Source organism: Engraulis encrasicolus, chromosome 22 (genome assembly GCF_034702125.1).
Source record: "Engraulis encrasicolus isolate BLACKSEA-1 chromosome 22, IST_EnEncr_1.0, whole genome shotgun sequence".
NCBI classification, from domain to species: domain Eukaryota; kingdom Metazoa; phylum Chordata; class Actinopteri; order Clupeiformes; family Engraulidae; genus Engraulis; species Engraulis encrasicolus.
Window position 1 is genome coordinate 1,977,093 of NC_085878.1, and position 23,817 is coordinate 2,000,909.

Consider the following 23,817-nt stretch of genomic DNA (forward strand, 5'->3'; position numbering starts at 1 on the left):
TCTTCAAGCATACAATGCACCATTAAATAAAAAACGACTTAATTTTCATTAATGCTGTATAAAAACACACGTATCCGCCATTTCTTAATTCAGCTCGCGCACCCCCTTGTGGCAGGCCACGCACCCCAGTTTGGGAAACCCTGCCCTAGACCTTAATCCACTTGTGGGCTGACAGAAAATGCTGTTCATGTGGCAAAACCAAGAAACGCAGAGGAGCTGTACTGTGCTACAATACCCGTTGGCCACTACCAGAAGTTGGTCAACTCCATACACCTCACTTTCTGTGAAATATTGTAAAATGTTATTACTTTTTTCCCATCATCTGTGTGCTTTCAATGCACACAAATTGCACGTGTTCATTATAGTACAATTTATTTGTAGATTTTTGACATTTACACATTTTTAAATACACTGCTATTATTTTGAACACAAATGTATATCAAGTTATCACATAGTAGGCTATCCAAAGTATTCAGATTACGCTTCTCGGATAGATTGAATAATTGAAAAAGGAGCCAAACATAGACTAAAACTAAATGAAAGACGAATGTCTGCACACTTACATTTTCTTTGTGTTCTTGAATTTGTCAAGCTTTCGGTCGACTGACCTTCCTCAGGGGTGCTGTAGTAACCTTGTAGTAACCTTCTCAACACTGGTAACATACATACAGTACCGGTACTTCTATCCCATATGTGTAATATATAAAATGATGCATCCCACATTAGGCACAGTGTTCTGTGGTATTTAGAAATGCACAGGATCCAAGATCCGGTTCCGGATCCGGCAGGATAATAGGGTTTTTCAGACTATCCGGATCCGGCAGGATCTTAAGCAGTGGATCCGGTATCCGACAGTTACCTAAAAATCAGGATCTGGGGCATCTCTACTATTTACTTAGCCTAGGCTTTTCAGTCAGTCTTTCACAACCCCAATCGCTGTATGGAGTGAAAGCCCTTTGGAAGCGGTCATTGAAGGCAGTGCGGCAGTAAGCCAATGAGTCTTAAAAACAGTTAGAGCCAACGTAATAAAAAGGGCCTACGTGTGCAAGTTGGCTATGTGTTTCAACCCTTTCGTAGGATCCGGTATCCGGTTCCGGATCTGGCAGGATCTTTAGCAGTGGATCCTGTATCCGGCAGGATCCTAAAAATCAGGATCCGGTGCATCTCTAGTGGTATTTAGACAATGTTAAGCAGCAAGATATAGACTTGTTCTCAGGGCCGCTAACAGCTTTGGCTGGGCCCTAGACAAAGTCATCTGAAAGGGCCCCCCACCCAATACATTAAATGAAATCAGGGTCCAATTATGGCCCCACCATCTCCTTAGGCCCGAGACAACTGACCCCTTTGTCCGCTTGCCTGCTTGTTCTATCCCTCCCTCCTGTGCACTGTGTCTAGAATAAATACACACTAATGAGCACGCACAGCAAAATACTATGTGTCAACTCACATTAATGTTGGATGTGGATGAGCTTTGCATTTATTCGAGTTGAGGTCACATCACGGCACATGTGTCTGTATTAAACGTTATTAAAGTCATTTGGCAGATGCAGCAGACATATCAGTACGATCATGTGTCATTTACCAAGAGCAATGGTTATTTTTTCATCCTGTTTTTTTCCCCCATCATCATTGACATGGATACATGGATTTTATCATTATCAACCTGTTTTGGTCCGTGTAACGCTTTGCAGTGCTCTGATACATTTTTTTTTCAAAGGGCTGTTAAAATGCAGTGTCCTTTTGCTGGTTTAGAAAAGACCTGTTGTGATGGCATGGCAACAAAAGCCCATTAGATGAATTCTGCATAGCATAAAGCATAACTTCCTGATTACACTTTTGCATTAAGAGAAAATGACAAGCACACAGAATGTTTTCTTTTTAAGGCAAGGATTACTTCAAGTGTCTAAATCAAGTAGGTAGCAGGCTTCACTCAGGTTTCTTGATAACTTTTAAGGGTGCTGTCCCAAAAGAATACTTAGAATCAAAGAAAAGGGGGGCGCACTGAGGAATAGAAGGCACAAGCCGAAACGCGTCTGTACATAAAAATAAAGAAGAAAAAGTGTTTTTCCACAATGTACCTTATTATTCTGCCCAGTGCCACTGACAGCTTTGGCTGGGTCCAGGGAAAAGTCATATAAAAAGGGACCCCCACCCAATACTATTGATGTAATGGCGACCCAATTTTGGGGCTCCTCTCTCCCTGGGCCCGGAACAAATGTCCCCTTTGTCCTTCCCAGAGTTGTTTGAATAAGTCAGAGGTTCACATCCCTTACCAGAAGGTTGTTTGAATGAGTCAGATATTCGCATGCCTTACCAGAAGGAAAAAAGTGTGTGGATCCAACATCTTCATCCTTTGCTGGAGCACCCTTGAGAGACTCATCTTATCCCAGAGTGGTGGTGGCGCAGGCTCAAGGCCCTCTCTGCCTAACTCTATTGATGTGTCAAAAGAGAGAAGTCAACCCGGCGCTCAGGTGTGTAAAAAAAATGTCCAAAATGGTGCTCTTGGGGTTGGGAAATCCAGAATTAGGAAAGCAGAAGATCCCAGGCACTCAGAGGTGAATCAGTCCAAAGAAGGAGGTATATTAAAAAGCCTTTACTATCTGTGGCTACTCATAATTGAAATTAAAACGCCAACATGTTTAGATGGTCGAAACATGTTGGTATTTTAATTTCAATTATGAGTAGCCACAGATAATAAAGGCTTTTTAATATACCTCCTTCTTCGGACTGATTCACCTCTGAGTGCCTGGGATCTTCTGCTTTTCTATTGATGTGTCCTTGAACAAGATACTTAGCCCCAAATTGTTACCAGTGGCAGAGTAGTAGCAGAGATTTTTTAAGTATAGAGAATAGGTTTCTATGGGCACCTAACATGACCAGGTTCCGGTCTGCCTAAAGGGACGTGTCATAATGCTCCTTGCATTGAATAGAACAGTCCTCAGGTCTGCCTAAAGGGGGATTTCCCCCCCAATAATAGAACTCGGAAACAATGGGCCAATGGAACCTCTCTCTCTCTACTCTCTCTGGTAGTAGACTGTGTGGAAGTCACTGCCACCGGTGTGTGACTGGGTGAATATGAAGGCTACATTGTAAAGCACTTTGAGTAGCCTATAGTGAAAAAGCTCTTAACATATGCACTTTAAATGCAGTCCCTTGATCAGTCCATATCCCACAATGCATCAGAAACTGTACTCTATATTTGAAATAACTTGTGCTAGATCTCAAATGGTGCACTTCAGTGTTCATGTTTTACTGTATATGGCGTATTCATTAAAGGGACACTGTGTGAGATTGTTAGTTGTTTATTTCCAGAATTCATGCTGCCCATTCACTAATGTTACCTTTTTCATGAATACTTACCACTACCATCAAATTCTAAATATTCATTATGACTGGAAAAATTGCACTTTTCATACATGCAAAAATGACTGTACTTGGACCATACTAGAAAATATTTGTTTATTACTTAGTAAACTTTCATGTAAAGATCAAATTTGGCAATAGGCAGCCCAGTTTCAATGAGCAGCATAGTTGTAGTACCTTTTTTGACCATTTCCTGCACAGTGTCCCTTTAAGCACTAAAACATTGTGACTGTAGTGCACAAGTGCACCTTCTGGGACACAGGATTGGTCTCTTTTGATGAAGTGTGTGGGTAATGTGAAGCAATGCTTCAAGTCATCAGCAAAGCTTCCTCTGTATCAGGTCCTCAGGTACATGGCCTGAAGGATGAAGGTGGAAGATCTAAAAGTGTGTCAGGTGTCCTGTGGTTCATTTGTGATTCAATGAGTGCGTCTTAATATGCGACCTTGCCTCCTCCACTTTAGCTTGTTTCCTCGTCCCGCCTCCTGGCCCCTCCTCCGTGGAGAAAATGATAAAGTTTCCCAGCTGTCAGCCTAGCCACAACAACTTTTGAGGGACTGTTTTTCATTCACCATCCCAATTGCAAAAGAGAAAAAGACTCTACAATTGAGCTTTTGCAAGATATTGAAATATAATGCTGTTGTCAGTGATGTCATCATGACGAGAAGCAAGTGGAGGAGGCAAGTGGAGGAGGCAAGGTCGCATATTAAGACGCACTCCATGACAAGCTTTGAGAGAACTTCCTCAATTCCCTCGACCGGAGCAGGGGCGACGTCGAGGCAGAAGGTCAGTGGAAAAGACTGGAAACATATTTCATTGAAGCATTCTAGAATTCATATTCATCTCTCCTAAGAGACAGCTGTCAAACTCAAGGCCCGGGCACCAAATCAGGCCCGCAGCCCGTCATTTTGGATATATAAAGCTGGCCCACATAAACCATTGATATTATTACAATGACTTGACATGTTGTGCATCACAGGACTGTGGAGAGTGCCCAGACCAGTGATATAAAAAAATAAGTTAATCAGATGTGATATCTCCCATTCATGGGCAGTCAGGATTCAATCCAAAATCTGGTGCCACAACTTCCGAATGTCCTTATTGGTTTACGTATTGTGAAAGCCCAACTGGGAAACTCCAACTCGCATTGTCATAGTGACACAGCACTCCACGGCACACAAGTGTTCCCTGCACACTGCACACAACGAAATTGCATTTATGCCTCACCCGTGCAAGGGGGCAGACCCCAATGGCGCCCCAAGGGAGCAGTGCGGCAGGACGGTACCATGCTCAGGGTACCTCAGTCATGGGGGAGGATGGGGGAGAGCATTAGTTAATTACTCCCTCACCCACTTGGCGTGTCGGGAGTCGAACCGGCAACCTTTGGCTTTGTGATACAAGTCTGACGCCCTAACCGCTTACCCATTACTGATTGTAGCACTGGACTCAACTGTATCTTTTGAAACCAGGTTGCCCATCTCTAAATACGGTGCAACAGAAAATGTACTGGCACATTAGAACTACCATATGGGACTGTTTGTGAAATTTGCCTAGCTTTCAGTATTACCAGCGCATGCATACACAATTCCATCTCATTTCTGATTAAAGATTGAGTCTGTCCCGTGACTTGGTCCCAGATTTGGATTTCTTCTCACTTTGAATTTTAGTGTGACACTTTATTGTACACTTCCACATTGTGTCCTGCATCTCTTGCTGTAACCACTCTGGAGTTGTTTCTTCACGAATATGCAGCTGTGTGAATAAGGAAAGCCACTCCTGGAACCCCCATAAAACCAAAATAGTTTTTATTGTGAATTTACACCTATACCCCTCACTGATGTGAACACAGAAACGAAACTGGTACTTTAGTTGGTGTTGGTGTTGGTGTTTTGATGTGGTCATCGTGGGGGATGACAGCACTGATTGTACTTGCGCAAAAGTGTGTGGCCATGAGGACCTCAGTGCATCATTTTTGGTTGAAGTCACAGATTATTCATCATCGGAATGGTGTACACAGTTTTCTTTTTTTGTAAAAACAAACAAAAACAAACAAACAAACAAAGTAGTTGGTCATTATAAGCACCATAACGGCACCCTCTTTTCAATTCAAGGGCTCCATCTAGTTTTACAAATGCTTCCAAGATTAAAAAGTGGCATGATTACAGTATAAACACACTTAATTTACACATAGCATAGGCATATAATGAGAACAGAGAGGCTATTGAATTGAACTAACTGCATCGGGTTGCAAAAGAGATGGGAAATGGCCCTTAGCTACTAGCCGGGACTGCATAGGTACGGCCACTGTGCCTGTGGAGTATTACAGTGCATCTTATATCTATGTTGTCATGTTACTAGCACCAGTAAATATGATTAGTGCTGATGTAGTCAGTAGAGAAGATGGGGGAAAGCATAATTATGAAGCGTAGTCCATCAAACTTGTTTTCTTCAAAAACAAAACAAAAACAACAAAACAAAACAAAAACAGAACAATAATAACACTTCTGATTGCCAAGCGATGAAAAAACCCTCAGCATCAGTGCCCTCCTGCAGTCTTCCTTGTCCCATTACGCGTTGCCAGATTCAACATATCATAGTACAAAATCTTATTTGAAGACATTCGTTTTCTCTTTTTTTTTGTTCATACAATGCGTATCAAAAGTAAAGTGGTTTTGTCAGCAGAATCCCCTTTCTAGCGCTTTCAAGAGAGGCACTAAGGTTTGAAAATTCTTACTGGAATGTTAAGAGATTGTACCTATGATATATGGAATCGCCCTTTGGTGATATCATATCGATCACTGTAGTAGTCCCACCCGTTCATCTTTTTTTTTTCTTTGGTGTCAAGCCCTTCTGTCGTTTTTTTTTTTTTTTTTTTTTTGTCCCAAGTTAATGGAATACTATCTGTACTTTCATTTTCAGTGTGTCCCCCAACTGTCCCGTGAGGTAGTCTTTGTCATGGCTCTCCTCCAACTGAGCCAGCTCTTTCTTCTTGTACAGAGGCACACTGCTGACGTGTAAAAAGTAGGCTCCGGGCACCAGAGCCTTCTTCTTGGCTAAGTGGAGATAGCTTATGCCCTCCTTCTGGTTGATTTTGAAGAGGCCCTCCTCGTTGCCAAAGTCGATGCCGTAGCGCACGTGGTTGTTGAGCGTGGAGAGCGCCGGGATGAACTCCAGGATGTGGTCTTTGCTCCTCATGTCGCTGATGTTCAGGTTGAACACCAAGGTGTCTTCGACGTCCACGCTGGCTAGGCTCACCGTTTCCTGAAAACACATCACAGATTAAAGTTTTGTGTTAAAATGTAAGTCTAATTCTACATGTTTCATTGTTTATTATTATATATATACATATATTGTTTTGCTTGTTTCTTTGTGGTCTTAAAGTCTTGTCTGATTGTTGTTCATTGTAAGTCACAACTTCTCATGTCCACACAAAATGTCTCTCCTACAGAGACAATAAAGGGTAATCTGATGTAATGTAAAATCTAAGATCACTAAAATATAGTAGTTGTATAGTAGTAGTATATATACTTTTTGTATGGTGGCAGAAGTAAAGTAGAGAAACAGTACTCTATTGATCTCAAAAATTAACTTTAATTTCATATGATTGTGCTTGGCCAAGCCAAAGCTGTAAGCGACCTTGTAGTAATCACACAGTCTGAACTGTATTAAAAAAAATGTTGAGTGTGTGTGAGTGTGTTGAGCTCAACAAGCCTGCATCTTATTCTTTATACAGGTGATGACCGACAGTAAGTCAGGTACCTGGGCTTCTATGCATTTGTATTTTGAAACATCGTCAATTTTAACCCATTGATGCCTGATGTTGCGTTGCGCAACATTGGCCCTGTCGCCTGGAGCTGCATTACGCAACATTCAGTCTCATGAGATTTGAGACAACTTTATTAAAAATCTCTGTTTATTTGAGATGAATGACCACATTCTAATGAAAGATGAGGGTCTTAGCGTTTAAATGCAACTTAGTACATATCTTTATGTGCTTCAGAAGCTGAGATATTTAGGTTTTTATAGGCTGAGGGCAGCTTTTCTTAAAAAGGGCTCAGGCATTCAGCACCCTTTTTTGCAGGTGCCTTAGGCGTCAATGAGTTAACATACTGCTCTGTGACAGTTTATCAGATCCATGCCTTTTTTTTGCATCACATGAGCTGATGTAAAACTTTGAAGAGATGTTTACTGCGTTATAATTCATTCAAAAAAAAAAGTTGAAAAGATCGTTTTTGATGATGCAACTTGCAACACAGATTAAACAAGAAGGGCGGTACTAACTTCCAGTACACCAGCTGGACAAAGAAAGAATAAATTTTTCACTTGTTTTGACACGTGAATAATTTTGAAACATTTGTCCCAGCCTGTTTACAATGATATGGTGATGATATCCATATGGTCAAACTGGCCTAGTTAGCAATGGGAATTTTCAAAAATCCGAAAATACTCAAAAAACACGCTAGACCAACACACACACACACACACACACACACACACACACACACACACACACACACACACACACACACACACACACACACACACACACACACACACACACTTCAAATACACAGTTTTGTTTTGTCGAAAAAGCTAAAACAATTTGTCACAATTCGTTCATCAAATGAGCTCAAAGCCTGTCCAGCACTTGAAATAATGTTTGTGCGAGTCTCATTCATCCGGGTCATGTTAGGAAAAAGACTGACGTTTTAAGCAACCGCACTTCATTTTTGTGCTCCAAGACAGCTTCACTAAACTCTTTCGACACAGTGCAATGAATCATATTTACATCCCACGGTTCCCAAACCAGCCTTAGTTAAGGCGATCCAGAACAAATATGTGAAGAGTTCAGATGCAAAAACCCCTAAGTGCCATTTCAGAAAATAATCTTAATTCGTTTTTATTTAATACAAAGTTATCAAAATTGCATATTTTGTTATTTTATTTATGTAATATAACTATTTATGTGTATTATCAAGTACATGAATGTAAACCAAACCAACAACGGGGTTCTCTAAAAATATAGAAGTGCAGGCCTTCAGAAATGGAGTTAGGGGGTTTTGCATCTGAACTCTTCATATATTGCAACAAATTTTACAATGCGCCTGGATTTACCTGCGACTCTTCCAGAGCTTCATCAAGCGTCCCGTTGGTGCTCCTGCGCTTCCTGCCCTTCTTGGGGTACCCGTTGATCTTGCACTCGTAGCAGGCCTCCGGGGACAGCGAGTTGTCATCCCCCTCTCCAGCCTGGCCCTGGCCCGGCGCTAGTGGAACCCCCGTGCCAAAGCCAACACCAGACACACAGTGCCTGAAAACACATACACGGACGCAGAGACACACACACACACACACACACACACACACACACACACACACACACACACACACACACACACACACACACACACACACACACACACACACACACACACACAAACACAAAGGACGAGCACAGGTTAACCACTCAACCATACTGTAAGGTTAAATCACTTGATCTGCATAATGAATACAAATGCTGGTTGAAATGCAGAAGTCATCTATTCATCCATTGGCATGGGATGGAACTGGGACGATTATCATTCATATCCAATACTGATAAAGGTACTACAGTATGTAATAATTTTAGTAGTTTACTTCGTAATTTACTTTGTAGTTTACGTTACAAATGTTATCTTTCCACCACCATCAATTTCCAAGTATTCCTTATAACATTTGGTATAGACATTTTTCATACATAAAAAGGTGTATCTTGTCCATGTCTAACAATTTGAATTTCCAGTAATGGACATCTTTAGCTGCAAAACTTACTATACTTTGTAGCCTGGTAAACCAGTGCCATCTGCTGGGCGCCGAAATTTTTCAGCTGCGAGTGGTCTGGCCTCAGATCTGAGAACGTTTTGAACGCTGTGCCCTGAATCTGGCAAAACCAATTACAACGCAGTGATTTGTTTTGAATCAAAGCGGGCGGGGATTTGAGGGAGTGACGACGAAGCTCGCAACACCGTTGGGAAAGCACATCAACGGCAAAGATCGCCGATTGGTCAGAGCACTGGCACGGTTTGAAAAAACAACAGGTTGTTCTCATCAGCAATCGCCCGAGGTATCGTTCATCGGGGCCAGACTAAATTACTCCGGTCTCACATTTAGGCTGGTTTATCAGGCTATATACTTTGGTCATACCTTACTTACTTACTTACTTACTTACTTACTTACTTACTTACTTACTTACTTACTTACTTTATTTCTTCAGGACATTGCACATTAATGAACATATACATACATGTATATATACAGTATTTAAATATGCCAGATTGTAGCCCAAGGGCTAATTTCCATCTGGTGTCCAAAATAGGCAGGCTAGATGTTTACAAGCAATAGAATTTAAAATCCCAAAACAGACTGTTAGTAACAAAAGAAATAAAACCCACCACAGAAGCAAAAGGCATGCATGTAAATAAAAGGAAAAGAGAAAAGAAAAGGTCCCAAAATAGGGCCATGTGTTATGTGAGTGTGTGTGTGCGTGTGTGCGTGTACACTGAGTAGAGGCTCAGACCATCAGTGTGAACATGTTTGTTGGGCTCGAAGCCACTTTTTACACTCCATCTTAAAGGTGGCTAAAGACCCTTATATGCAGTGGAATAGAGTTCCATAATGTGCCACCTTTAGTATATAATGCATTTTGACTGAAAGAGGTTTTCCTGAAAGGAATCTCTACATCTTTATTGACCACTGCTCGAGTTACTCGTGTTTGACGATATTTTATAAAATCCTGTAAACAAGGTGGCGCCAGGCCATGCAAAGTTTTATAAAAAAAGACAGCTATAGGAGAATTTACAGAAATTGTCAAAACTCAGTAGGTTGTACTTATCTAAAATGTTATAATGGTGGTATGAAAGAGTTTTTTTATCTAAAATTTTACCAGCAAATATTAGTTTACGTCTTCTTAACTGTTCATGAAAAGATCAAATTTGGGAATGGACAGCACACACACACACACACACACACACACACACACACACACACACACACACACACACACACACACACACACACACACACACACACACACACACACACACACACACACACACACACACACACACACACACTATCTGCAGCACGGTGGCCACCATCCTACTGTACATGCTCTGCCTTTAAAGCTCATTCCAGAAACGGCCCCTAAAGACATATCGGTAACACTTTACTTGACGCCGACGTCATCCGTATGACATAACGGTGTCATAACATTGTCATAACGCACAAATGAAGTCATAATGCAGTCACAAACATTATGTCAATGTCATAAACATTGTATGACTTTGTCTTTAAGTGAAATTTGGTTATGACAAAGACAGGCCAAACAATGTCAAATTTTCATGGTCATAAAACGTTTATGACATTGGCATTATGTTTATGACTCGTTCATGACACTGTTATGACATTGTTATGAAGTAACCACTCTCTGAAGTACCACGATGGGCGCGATCTCTTGTGTGTAAAAACTGTGAGTCACTTAAGCAAGGGCAAACCTGTCCCAGGGCATCAGGAAAGCAAAAAAGGAATACTCGGACAAAATAACAACACACTTCAAAGACAGCAGAGATGCACAGAGCCTGTGGCAGGGCATACAGGCCATCACGGACTATAAGCCCGCACCACGAAGCTGTGACAACAACACCTCTCTGCTAAACGACCTGAACAGTTTCTTTGCCCGTTTTGAAGCACAAAATGACACTCATCCACAGAAAACTCCCCCTCCCCCCCATGATCAACCCCTGTACCTGTCCTCTGCCAGTGTGAAGAGGACACTGGCCACCATCAACCCACGCAAAGCAGCTGGCCCAGACAACATACCTGGCCGAGTGTTGAAGGATTGTGCAGAAGAGCTGAAGGATGTCTTCACAGACATCTTTAACATCTCTCTGGAGCAAGCAGTCATCCCATCACTTTTCAAAGCTGCTACCCATCATACCCGTGCCGAAGAAATCATCACCATCATGCTTCAAATGACTACCGTCCTGTAGCACTGACGCCCATAATCATGAAGTGCTTCGAACGGCTATCCTGTCACACATCATCAAAGCCACCCTACCCCCCACCCTGGACCCCTACCAGTTCGCATACCGAGCCAAGCGATCCACGGAGGATGCAATCTGCTCTGCCCTCCATCCAGCCCTCACCCACTTGGACAATAAAGACTCATATGTGAGAATGCTGTTCATTGACTTCAGTTCAGCATTCAATACCATAATACCACAACAACTCATCAGAAAACTGGACAAGCTAGGATTCAGTAGCTCCCTCTAAAAATGGCTGCTGGACTTCCTGTTGCAGAGACCACAAGTTGTACGTGTAGGGAATAACACCTCAAGCACCCTGACCCTGAGCACAGGGGCCTTGCAAGGCTGTGTGCTTCGCCCCCTGCTGTTCACGCTGCTGACATATGACTGCACAACGACCCACAGCACTAACCATCTAGGGAAGTTTGCGGATGATACAACACTGGTGGGCCTCATCACTAAGGGCGATGAGACCCACTACAGAGAAGAAGTAGACCTGCTGGCCAGATGGTGCAAAGACAACAACCTCCTGCTGAATGTCAACAAGACCAAGGAGATTGTTGTCAACTTTCAGAGGGTCCAAAAACAACTGACACCACTGACCATCGACGGTGATGCTGTGGAGAGAGTGAGCAGCACCAAGTTCCTTGGAGTGCACATCAGCGACGACCTCTCTTGGACCACCAACACTACATCACTGGCGAAGAAGGCCCATCAGCGTGTCTACTTCTTGCGCAAACTAAAGAAGGCAAGTGCTACACCCTCCATCATGACAACATTCTACAGAGGAACCATAGAGAGCGTCGTGTCCAGCTGCATCACAGTGTGGGGAGGAAGCTGCACGGAGAAAAACAGGAAGACACTCCAGCGTGTTGTGAAACACAGCGAAGAAGATCATTGGAGTACCACTCCCCTCCCTGCAGGACATTTACACCGCACGCCTCACCCGAAAAGCACTGATGATCATCAAAGACACAAGCCACCCTGCACACAAACTGTTCAGCCTCCTGCCCTCTGGAAAGAGGTACAGGCGCTCCGTTCCCGTACCACCAGGCTTGCAAGCAGCACGATGCATCAAGCAATCAAGATACTGAACACTCAACCCACTCTCCCTTCACTGTCAGCCTCTAGCCAGCCAGGGCACTGACAACGCTCCCCCCCCTCATCCCCACCACCATATCTGCGACTGAACATTCCACCTGCACTACTACATCTGTGACTGAACTTTCAACCTGCACTAACTCAAAAACATACACATGCACACACACATACACACACACACACACACACACACACACACACACACACACACACACACACACACACACACACACACACACACACACAAGCACACTGCACCTTCTGCACTAAACCCAAACATACACACACTGACACACAACTCATACTCACACACATACACACACACACACACACAGGTACACACACACAGACGCACACCGCACTTTCTACCTGCACTAAACAAACACACACACTCACACTCACACAACACACACACACACACACACACACACACACACACACACACACACACACACACAAAACACATACAAACACACACACACACACACATACTGCTGCTGGTGTATTTAATAAAAACCTTTTTTTAATTATTTATTTCTTCAAATGCTACTATTACTATGTCAGAACGCTATAAAGGACTTTTAGAAAAAGCACAACAAAATACCTCCTCTTAATGTATGTTCTCTACAAGTCTTCTGTTGTCCAGTCTTGCACTTTAAATGTCTGTATGAGCAATGTCTACGTCCATACTGTCTATGTCCATGTATGAGTACTGTCTATGTCTATACTGTCTATGTCCTTACCTAGATTAGTCTATGTCTGCATGGGAGAGCAAGAAACGCAATTTCAAATTCTTTGTATGACCAGTGCATGTAAAGAAATTGACAATAAACTTGACTTGAACTTGAAGGATGAAAGCGTCAGCAACTGGAAGTGTAGTGCAACGTAACATAACAGAATGTAACGTAACACAACGCAACCCAACGTAACGTAATGTGATGGCTCTCACCCTTCTCCTGCCCTGAAGTATCTCCGAGGCCATGATCTCTTGTGTGTAAAAACAGTAAGCCAGTTTAGGAAGTGCAATGTAATGTAATGTAATGCAATGCAATGCAATGTGATGTGTCTCACCCTTGCCCTGCCCTGAAGTAGCCCGGCGGGCAACCGCACAGGTATCCGCCGTCCGTGTTGGAGCAGCCGTAGTTGCAGGGGTTCGCTGAGGACGAGCACTCGTTCACGTCCGCGCAGCCGCCACTCATCTGCTCGAAGTTGAAGCCGTTGGGGCAGATGCAACGGAAGCTGCCCAGCGTGTTGTGGCACGAGGCACTGCCGCACACCTGGCTGTTCTGGCACTCGTTCTCATCTAGTAAAGTAGTGGTAGAAGACAAAGAGAAGAGAAGAGAAGAGAAGAGAAGAGAAGAGAAGAGAAGAGAAGAGAAGAGAAGAGAAGAGAAGAGAAGAAAATGGAATGGAATAGAAGATGAATAGAATAGAATAGAATAGAATAGAATAGAATAGAATAGAATGGAATAGAAGATGAATAGAATAGAATAGAATAGAATAGAATAGAATAGAATGGAATGGAATAGAAGATGAATAGAATAGAATAGAATAGAATAGAATAGAATAGAATAGAATAGAATGGAATAGAATAGAAGAGAATACAATAGAAAAGAGTATTGTAGAGTAGAGTTAAGTATTAGCAGAGTAGAGTAGAGAAGAGCAGAGGAGAACAAAGGAGATTGGAGATACTTTGATTTTCACTTTTGACTTTTTCACGAATATTTACCATCACTGTCAATTTCTAAGCATCGATTATGACTGGGAAAATTACACTTTTCATACATAAAAATCTTCTCAGAATCCGCCATTTTGAATTTACAGTAATAAACATGCTAAACTGCAAAACGTTCTGTCCCTAACACCCCCTGGAGCCCTCGTTGAAGAATACTGATAAACAGTGTGGTATATAGGGGGAGAGAATGGAGAGAATGGAGATCGGGTGAGATAATCCACACAGCACAGCAACTGTCTTCAGCTCTCCTCTCCTCTCCTCTCCTCTCCTCTCCTCTCCTCTCCTCTTTTCTCCTCTCCCCTACCCTCCTCTCCTCCCCTCCCCTCCTCTCCTCTCCCCTACCCTCTTCTCTTCTCCTCTCCTCTCCTCTCCTCCCCTCCTCTCCTCTCCCCTACCCTCTTCTCTTCTCCTCTCCTCTCCTCTCCTCTCCCCTACCCTCTTCTCTTCTCCTCTCCTCTCCTCTCCTCCCCTCCTCTCCTCTGCTCTCTTCTCCCCTACCCTCTTTTCTTCCCCTCTCCTCCCCTCTCCTCTCCTCTCCTCTCACATTCCTTCACGTCAGTGCTCATTACTGCGGCTGTCAAACTGTAGTCTCTGACACCTCGAAAAACTTAAAGTAGCGCCCTCAAAATGAGATAATGTAATTTACTTTTAATCCGGTGGGTGAATGGGCAGTACTTTTCTCTGTCCTCTGGTTTTGTGAATGAGACTGGTTGGTGTTCCAGGACCTATCAGGCTCAATTGTGCACACAAGCACGCTGTGTTCTACACTGTCGTATTCACTTCACCCAAAATCTGTTCAGTCTTATCCCTTTCCCCCTTTCAAATGTTTCTTTGCATAAATATTTATTTTTCAACTGTAAGCCTGTGCATATACCAAAAGGGTGTCGCGCCTTTCAAATTATGGCCTGAAGGGTGTGTAAAATTCCACAAAGTAGTCCAGTCAAAATGAGCTTGCACACCACTGAAATTAAAGAATTTCAACTCCTTAAAGGAGCAGTTCTGTCAATTTCAATATGCTGTTGTATTGCTCACACTACCTTTGACTTGTCCGTACCCGGTGACGCTGCATTTTTCAGCTCAAGCCTTTCCGAGATCTGAGCTATTCTACTGGGGGCAGATTTTGCTTACATTAAAAACTTTCTTAACATAGGCCTACTGCAAATATTTTCCCAAAAGGTGTCGCTGTTTGCTAGTTATCTGCTGATGTTGCACAACCTTTTGGATGTTTTTGGGAATAAATAAAGATGTTTTTTTTTTTTTTTAAATAGGCCTGTCGACGGGCCCATCTGCAGTAAGAGGCTGTTGCATGAAAAATGAAATGAAGTGTTACCCAGGACCAAAAACATTTTTCACAACACTGGGTAGCACTTTATGTTATTTTTCCACGCATTTAGAATTCTTTAATTTTGCATCACATTAGTGGCGCGTGTGTGAGTTCATGTCAACAGTAAAGCCAGAGATTCTTTAAGTATAGAGATATGCCAACATAATAGGTTTCTATGGCACCTAACGCGACCAGGTTCCGGTCTGCCTAAAGGGGCGTGTCATAATGCTCCTACAATGAATAGAACAGTCCTTAGGTCTGCCTAGGTCTGCCTAAGGGGGCCCATAATAGAACCAGGAAACAATGGGCCAATGGAAACTCTCTCTCTCTACTCTCTCTGGTAAAGCGGCCAGTGTATTTCTATGTTGGTAGGAAACCGCAGGAGGAGGAGGTTGGAGTGTGAGGTCAGCGCTGTGCGGAGATTAGACATCCTTTTAACTCCGCGTAATCTGGAGAGGAAAGGCTCGGCTTCCAGGAAAAGGAAGCCTCTCTCTCTCTCTCTCTCTCTCTCTCTCTCTCTCTGTCTCTGTCTCTCTCTCTCTCTCTCTCTCTCTCTCTCTCTCTGTCTCTGTCTCTCTCTCTCAAAGAGCTTACAGGAGAGGAAGGGGATCTTGGTGTCGAGGGCCTGTCTGCAGTTGTGTACACGTGTGTGTGTGTGTGTGTGTGTGTGTGTGTGTGTGTGTGTGTGTGTGTGTGTGTGTGTGTGTGTGTGTGTGTGTGTGTGTGTGTGTGTGTGTGTGTGTGTGTGTGTGTGTGTGTAATGTCTGTTGTTTGTAGGGTGTGTGTGTAGGTGTAGGTATGTGTGTGTTTGTCTTTGAGTCTGCTTGTGTGGGTGTGAGCGTCTGTCGCACAAAGTCAGATAGCATGTGTGTGTGTGTGTGTGCGTGTATTACTCACCTACACACTGGTTCCACTGGTAGTGCTGCAGATAGCCTTGAGGACAGCTACAGCGGTACCCACCCACCAGGTTCTGGCAGCCGTGTTGGCACCGGTGGTTTCCATCACACTCATCCATGTCTGTGTTACAGTGCACACACACGAACACGCACACACAAAATGGGTCAAGCTTCAGTTGAGTAACAAAAAAGCTTAGATCGAAAGTATGTTTGAAGAGCTCTTTTCCAAAACCCTATATCCACCATTTTTGACTTTTTGCATTTTAATATTGGAATTGACTGTTAAGAAGTCCTATCATCTATGTGTGAATTCTTGCCATTCAAATGTTTTGAGAACATACTTTTTAAACCTCTATAAAATGCATTTTGCAATGCAATTCAATGGAATACCCGATACAAAAATGTCAATTTCCCAACATTCTATAAAATGGATATATCTCATTTTGGAAAAGAGCTTTTCGTTTGTAAATAGTCTGAGAATCTGGTAAAGCACAGAGTTTAGTTTAAAAGAATACAGCCGTGGTGTAATGGTTAGGGGTTGGACTGGACTATGCAGGGTTACCGACCCCTTCCTTCCATCCTTCATGATTGGCAGAGGCGCATCTTGCCAACAGGCAAGGCAGGCAGCCGCTTGGGGCCCCCAAGCCCCTAGATAGTGAATAACAGCCCACACTTTACCACAGTAGTGGCGATTTTGGTTCAAATGTTCATTCTTTTGCATTTTTGCTTGGGGCCCCATCTGATCCTAGAATCGCCTCTGATGATTGGGGTGCAGTTTAGCAAGGCACCTCATTTCACATTCCACATTGCTCCTGGGACTGTAACCAATACCGTCACTTCGGATGAAAAGCGCCAGCTAAGTGTAATGTAATGTAAAGAGTAATGTCATATTTCAGATTAAACTGCACAACATTCAAAGATATCAGGGGCCAGATCAAATGTCCTCAGGGGCCATAGGCTCCCCACACATGGTGTAGTGGCGTGATGCGTGGTGATTGTCTGACCTTCACAGCTCTGTCCGTTCTGGTCCAGGGCAAACCCTCTCTGGCACTCGCAGTTGAAGCTCCCAGGGCTGTTCTGACACACACCGTTGGAGCCGCAGAGGCCCGGTTCCGTAGCACACTCGTTATTGTCTGTCAGGAATCGCAAAAGTTCATAAAGGTTGGAGCAGGCTTCACCCAACAAGTTGTTCTCCTTTTTAGGGTGCTGACCAAAATATTGTAAAAATGAAAAGTGAGAAAACGTGTGCACACTCAGGAAGGCAGAACGGCGTCTGTGTAATAATAAAACAAATCTATGCCTGGTGCGACCTTTTCTCACTTTTCTGTCGGATATCGCACACATAATTCAGCAGAGGTGTCAAAAGTAAAAGTACAAATAAATTCATGGTGTAAGTACAAGACTAGCACATGATATTGCACAGATGTTACACCTAATGAGGTAGATAGACTGTGTTGTGTTTAGTGAAATACACTAAAACCTAACAAGAACCCACCACAAACATGAACCAACCAGCGCAGAGTCAGCTGATCGTACGTAAGACAAGTACACGGGTCTACTCAGATAAGCTACCCGTGTTGGAAGGAAACCGTGATTCTTTTTTTTGAAACTTTTAGTTTTGCATTATTCAGGTGTGTAATTTGCACAATTTGTAAGTACCCCCCCCCCCTCATTGGTCTCTAGCATCTTTATATTACCTCAACAGTTTTTTCTTATGTTGTTTTTGTAACAAGTAGTGTAGTAGTAGTAGTCAGAATGATTATTTTGGAGGGCAATAATATACTTCAAGTTTGTTGTAAGGATTACCAAGTGTATCATGACAACTTGTAAGGTTTTCTGTCATTACAGAACATAATCAGCATTATTCTTGATGATTATTCTTGAATGAGCTAAAGAATATCACATTAATGAAAATATCCACTTAAAAAATCCCATCGATTCACTGTACACAATACTATCTTCTTGTTTACGTAAGGATCCACGTATGATGTTGTTTATCCTTTTGCTATTTGTCTGTGAAATGACCTTCACAAGAGATGCTACCACCATATCAACAAACAGAAGTCATATTTGATTACGAAAAAAAAAAAATCCCCAACATTCTAGGAAAAGGTCATGGGAGCTCGAGTAGGCACTGCCAGAACTCCTCATATCCATGGCGATAGGCTTCCGGAATGTTCCACAACAAGATTCTGTTAGGTTGTCATCTCCACAAATCAGTCCAGCCTTCCTGGACCTCTTCTGCCATCACACTAAATCCATTAATCCCAGTCTACAGTCTACAGTCTACAGTCATAAAAAACGGCCATGAGAGCGGGATGAGATGAGAGCTTGGTAGATAAACACTTGTTGAGAGAGGCATAGCGTGTGTGTGTGTGTGTGTGTGTGTGTGTGTGTGTGTGTGTGTGTGTGTGTGTGTGTGTGTGTGTGTGTGTGTGTGTGTGTGTGTGTGTGCGTGTGTGTGTGTGTATTAGGTAGATAAACATTTGTTGAGTGCTCTGTTTTCTGTGAGCTTGTGTGTGTGTGTGTGTGTGTGTGTGGATGTGTGAGTACAGGTATGTGTGTTTGTGTGTATATACAGTATGTAGTATATATGTAGACTTGTATGTATGCCCGTATGTGTGTGTGAGAGAGAAACATGTTTTCACTGATGCAGGCATGTGTGTGAATGTGTGCTGCTGCAGGTGTGTGTGCGTGCGCTCACATGTGCACGCATGTGTGTGTGTGTGTGTGTGTGTGTGTGTGTGTGTGTGTGTGTGTGTGTGTGTGTGTGTGTGTGTGTGTGTGTGTGTGTGTGTGTGTGTGTGTGTGTGCGTGCGGGTGTGTTTTTTACCGATGCAGGCGGTGTGGTGCTGTGTGAAGCCAGGGGGGCACTTGCAGGTGAAGCCGCCGATGGTGTTGACACACAGGAACTGGCAGTTGTGCTGCTTGGTTGAGCACTCATCCAGGTCTGCAATACGGGCCAAATTAGAGAGCAGAGCAGAGCAGAGTAGAGTAGAAAACATCAGATCAGAGCAGAGTAGAAAACATCAGATCAGAGCAGAGTACACAGAACACAGAGCACAGAACACAGAACATAGAACACAGAGCACAGAACACAGAGTACAGAGCACAGAACATAGAACACAGAACACAGAACACAGAACACAGAACACAGAACATAGAACACAGAGCACAGAGCACAGAGGTCAGAGGTCAGAGACAGGGGCGTAGCTGCACATTGTAGGCCCTATGTACAATCAGTTCGGTAACACTTTATAATAATGGATGCAAAAAAAGCATTATAAAGACTTAATAAATAATTAACTATTGATGAACAAAACATTAACAAATGTTTGTAAATGACTAGGAAATGTTAACAAATGTTTGTAAATGACTAGGAAATGTTAACAAATGTTTGTAAATGACTAGGAAATGTTATGCTAATATCTTATATTTATTAAACATTTACAAATTGCTTGTAAATGAATAAAATACTCTAAGGTATGTAAAATCTTGTATTATTATTTGTAGATATTTAATAAAGCATTAATAAAACTTAGTTAATGATAAAAACATGTGTTAATGTTCCCTTCATCATTAGTAAGTTATTTACTAGGTCTTTACTAAGCAGACATTATTATAAAGTTTTACCATCAGTTCCAATGGACCCCCAGCCATGTACTGCATCTCAATAAATCTGACACTATGTGGGCCCCCTATATACGGTTACATGGGGCCCTGGTGACTCAGCCACACTTTACATTTGATGTTCTGTCTCTTGAATAAAACGTGCTGTAACTCAAGTAACGCCATTTGCAAGACCATTGCTTCCGGATCACGATCCGAATCCAGGATTTAAAAAAAAAAAAAAAAAAGATTCTTCACCATTGCCGGCGGGACAGGGCGAATTTTGACATTCCAGTTTCTAACTCCACAAAACAAGCCAGAAGTACTTGAAAAAAGTAGGGTGTAACATAGTTAAATGTTCTATGAAACAGCTTCCTTGGCAGAGGTCTGCACTCTCTGAGTGCATTTCTAGTTTTAATATCCAACTGCTATGCCCTGTGTTGGAGTTTTATGGAGGAAAATATGTCCACATTTCATATCTTAGACATCAGGTCGTCCTGATCTCTAGAACAGGGACATACGGTGTGTTCTTTCAGATCTATTTCAACCCTAGACTTATCAATTAGACAACTCAGGACACAAAGACTTTACCTTTGGAAGAAACAAAACAATACTAACACACAAGAGGAAACAGGGAGCACTCATTCACTCACGGGCACAGAATCCCCCTTAGAGAGAGAGAGGAGGAGGAGGATGAGAAGAAAGAGAGAGAGAGAGAGAGAGAGAGAGAGAGAGAGGAGAGAGGGAGGGAGATAGGGAGAGACAGAGACAGAAAAAGACATAAAGACATAGATATAGAGAGATAGATAAAAAAGGGAAAGTTACAGACAGAAAGACAGTGAGAACCACAAAGAAAGAAGAGGACATTGATATATAGTGATACATAAAAAGAGACAGGGAGGGATATATTGAGAGAGAGAGAGAGAGAGAGAGAGAGAGAGAGAGAGAGAGAGAGAGAGAGAGAGCGAGAGAGAGAGAGAGAAAGAGAGATAGATAATTTCTCTCAGAGAAACAACTGTCTGGGGTTGGAACTGCAGGAAGAGGGAGAGTGAGGCTGCCAAGAAACACAAAGCGCGCTGGTCTGCTTTAGCTAACACACAGTCCCCCACTCTGCAGGCAGGCAGATTCACAACCCAAACACTTCACATGATTCACGTTTGTGTGTGTGTGTGTGTGTGTGTGTGAGAGAGTGTGTGTGTTTGTGTGTCTGTGTGTGTGTGTGTGTGTGTATGTGTGTGTATGTGTGCGTGTGCGTGCGTGCGTGCGTGCGTGCGTGCGTGCGTGCGTGTGTGCGTGTGTGTGCGCGTGTGTGTACTACATGCGTGGGTGTGCGTTTGTCAGATTAATAGGCAGAGGGTCATTGTTAATTGTACATAACTCCCCTAATGCCGTGGCCTGCGCCTGAACTATCCCCCCGGAAATGAGTGAGGGTTGCAGACCTCTGCGGCCTGCCACTGTAAATAACAGTGAGCAAAATAATGACTGCAGGCCGCGCAAGATCTGTGGTTTAAGGTCTGTTTACGAGCTAATGCTAATGCTAATAGCGAGAGAAAAAAGAGAGCTTTTCTGGCAGAGTGCAGGGGATCTAACGGCCTGCATGGACTGTGTGGCTTGTCGGCCAATAGGGGTGGGGGATTTGACTCGCAGGCCAATAGGGAGGTGGGGATTGGGGGTAGGATGGACCTAGGGAACAGTGGAAGGAAGGGGTGCGGGATGGCGGTTTGGCGGGTTGGCGGGACGGCGGGTTGGCGGGACGGCACGTGTTTCCCATGGGGTGCCATAACTCTCCATGTTGGAACAGCTGCTGTGGGAACTGTAGTCCATGTCTCACTCGCAATCAGCAGACAGAGCGACTCGTTGGTTGGGGAATACTGATTCTAGATCAGTTGTTGGAGAGGCGGCCGAGAGTAACGCAAGCTAGTATGTATTGTAGCAGTTGGGGGGTTTGGCGCAGCTCGAGCGAGTGAGGGCTTCCGCACACCGGCTCCGACAAAGTGCTGAGCACTGCTCAGCTAAAATTCTATTCCATTGTTTTCAATAGAACCACGCACACTGGCGCCGATGTTGGATAGCAATTAGAGTCAAGTTCTATTTTGTCGGCGCCGCCCATTGACTATCAATGCAATGTTCGGGTGAAATTGGGTTTGGGGGTCCAAATTCTGTCGGAAGCAAAAGTGCGCCGCACTTTGTCGGAGCCGGTGTGCAGAAGCCCTGAGAAAGCGAGTGATTGTGTAGTATAGTGTAGCTTTCTCCTTCTTCTTTCCTCTCCTCTCTCTCCTTCTTCTCTCTCTCTCTCTCTCTCCTGAGCAGGATATTGGGCAAAGGGCCCAGGCAGTGTTCCACCTCCGCCGAATGGTGACCTTGAAAGCATGTGGAGGAGGGAGGGAGGGGAGGGGAGGGGGGGAATGTGGGGTTTCGTCTAGTGAAGGGACCCCTCACTGAACTCTAGTTAACTGGAAGGCCTGTGGAGTTCACAGACTCAACAGTGCCTATAGCGGCATGTGAACAACATGCACTACCAGGCCCGGATTAAGATGGATTGGGGCCCCTGCGCTACAGGTTGCTGTGCCTCCCCCTCAGAAGGCAAATTTCACGACAGGAGTTTACATATAGACAGAGTCCTCATTACGAGCTAGGAATTAAGCATAACATGTCTACCCACTGTACTCAACACGACAGATGAATTTTTCAATAGTGCATCTTGTCACAATTCTACATTTTTTTTTTACTTTTGGCTAATCAGGGGCCCCCTGGCAGGTGGGGGCCCCTAAGCTGCAGCCATATGTAGCCTGTGCGTTAATTCGGCCCTGTGCACTACGTACAGTGCAGTGCAGAGCACTACAGTAGGGAGGTTCACAGAGTCTTAAATTTTTAATTAAGGCTGTAAAAAAACTCTTGTATAACGCCAGCCCTTGAGGTGTTTCGGGAAATACAGCAGAGCGAAACACTTGGTTTGGATAATTGTTTCTAATGAGTGGTCTAAAATGAAATTCACAAGTGGAGCAGAAGATGTTTGAAATGGAGGGGATAATTTTAGAACTGGCTTCTCTTTTCTGGTATTCATCATATGCCTATGGACGCACCGTACTGCATTTACAATATCACTCCGCTATGCTGCTCCGTGAATGTCTGATTAAATGCTAAACCACATCACTTTAGATTTTCTTTTACTTAAGACATGTAAGAGTTTTATCTTTTATCTGACATGTTTCGACGGTATACATGTCTCAAGTAAAAGACAATCTAAAGTGTTGGGGGCGCTGTGGCGCAGCGCTAAGCCCCCCACCTTAGGGCTTACATGCCCACCCACGGGGACCCCGGTTCGAGTCCGGCCGGGGTCATTTCCCGATCCTCCCCTGTCTCTCTATCCCATTCGCTTCCTGTTGCCATCTTCAACTGTCCTGTCAAACAAAGGCATAAAAGCCCCTAAAAAATATATATATATTTTTAAAGAAAATCTAAAGTGTTGAGTTAAACAGTTAACTCAATGAACGTAATACATATGCTGAACCACATGTTGTTACCCTGTATTTGAAAAACTCTTTCCCAAAAGGCCATATATACATACATTATACATAGAGAGAATAATAGTTACATGACTCTGATAACAGCCAAATCCCAACTACTATCACTAAGGAAAATTCTGCAGGAAACAACGAATAACTAGAATGCACTCTGAGAGTGCAGACCTCTGCCAAGAAAGCTGATTGATAGAACATTAGCTCCCAAAT

The 23,817-nt window shown here is 43.4% G+C and overlaps 1 protein-coding gene across 1 annotated transcript in view; it reads right to left on the minus strand.

Annotated features, from left to right (window-relative positions):
• Positions 1-5,149: 5,149 nt before the first annotated feature.
• fbn1 (fibrillin 1) overlaps positions 5,150-23,817 on the minus strand; it is a 189,769-nt gene continuing 171,101 nt past the window's right edge. The window contains exons 61-66 of the mRNA XM_063188336.1: positions 19,311-19,427; positions 17,482-17,610; positions 16,479-16,598; positions 13,594-13,825; positions 8,477-8,669; positions 5,150-6,622 (exon numbers count right to left, since the gene is read on the minus strand). Of these exons, the coding sequence (XP_063044406.1) occupies positions 6,248-6,622; positions 8,477-8,669; positions 13,594-13,825; positions 16,479-16,598; positions 17,482-17,610; positions 19,311-19,427 (1,166 nt within the window). The 3' untranslated portion in view covers positions 5,150-6,247. The remainder of the gene's footprint in view (positions 6,623-8,476; positions 8,670-13,593; positions 13,826-16,478; positions 16,599-17,481; positions 17,611-19,310; positions 19,428-23,817) is intronic.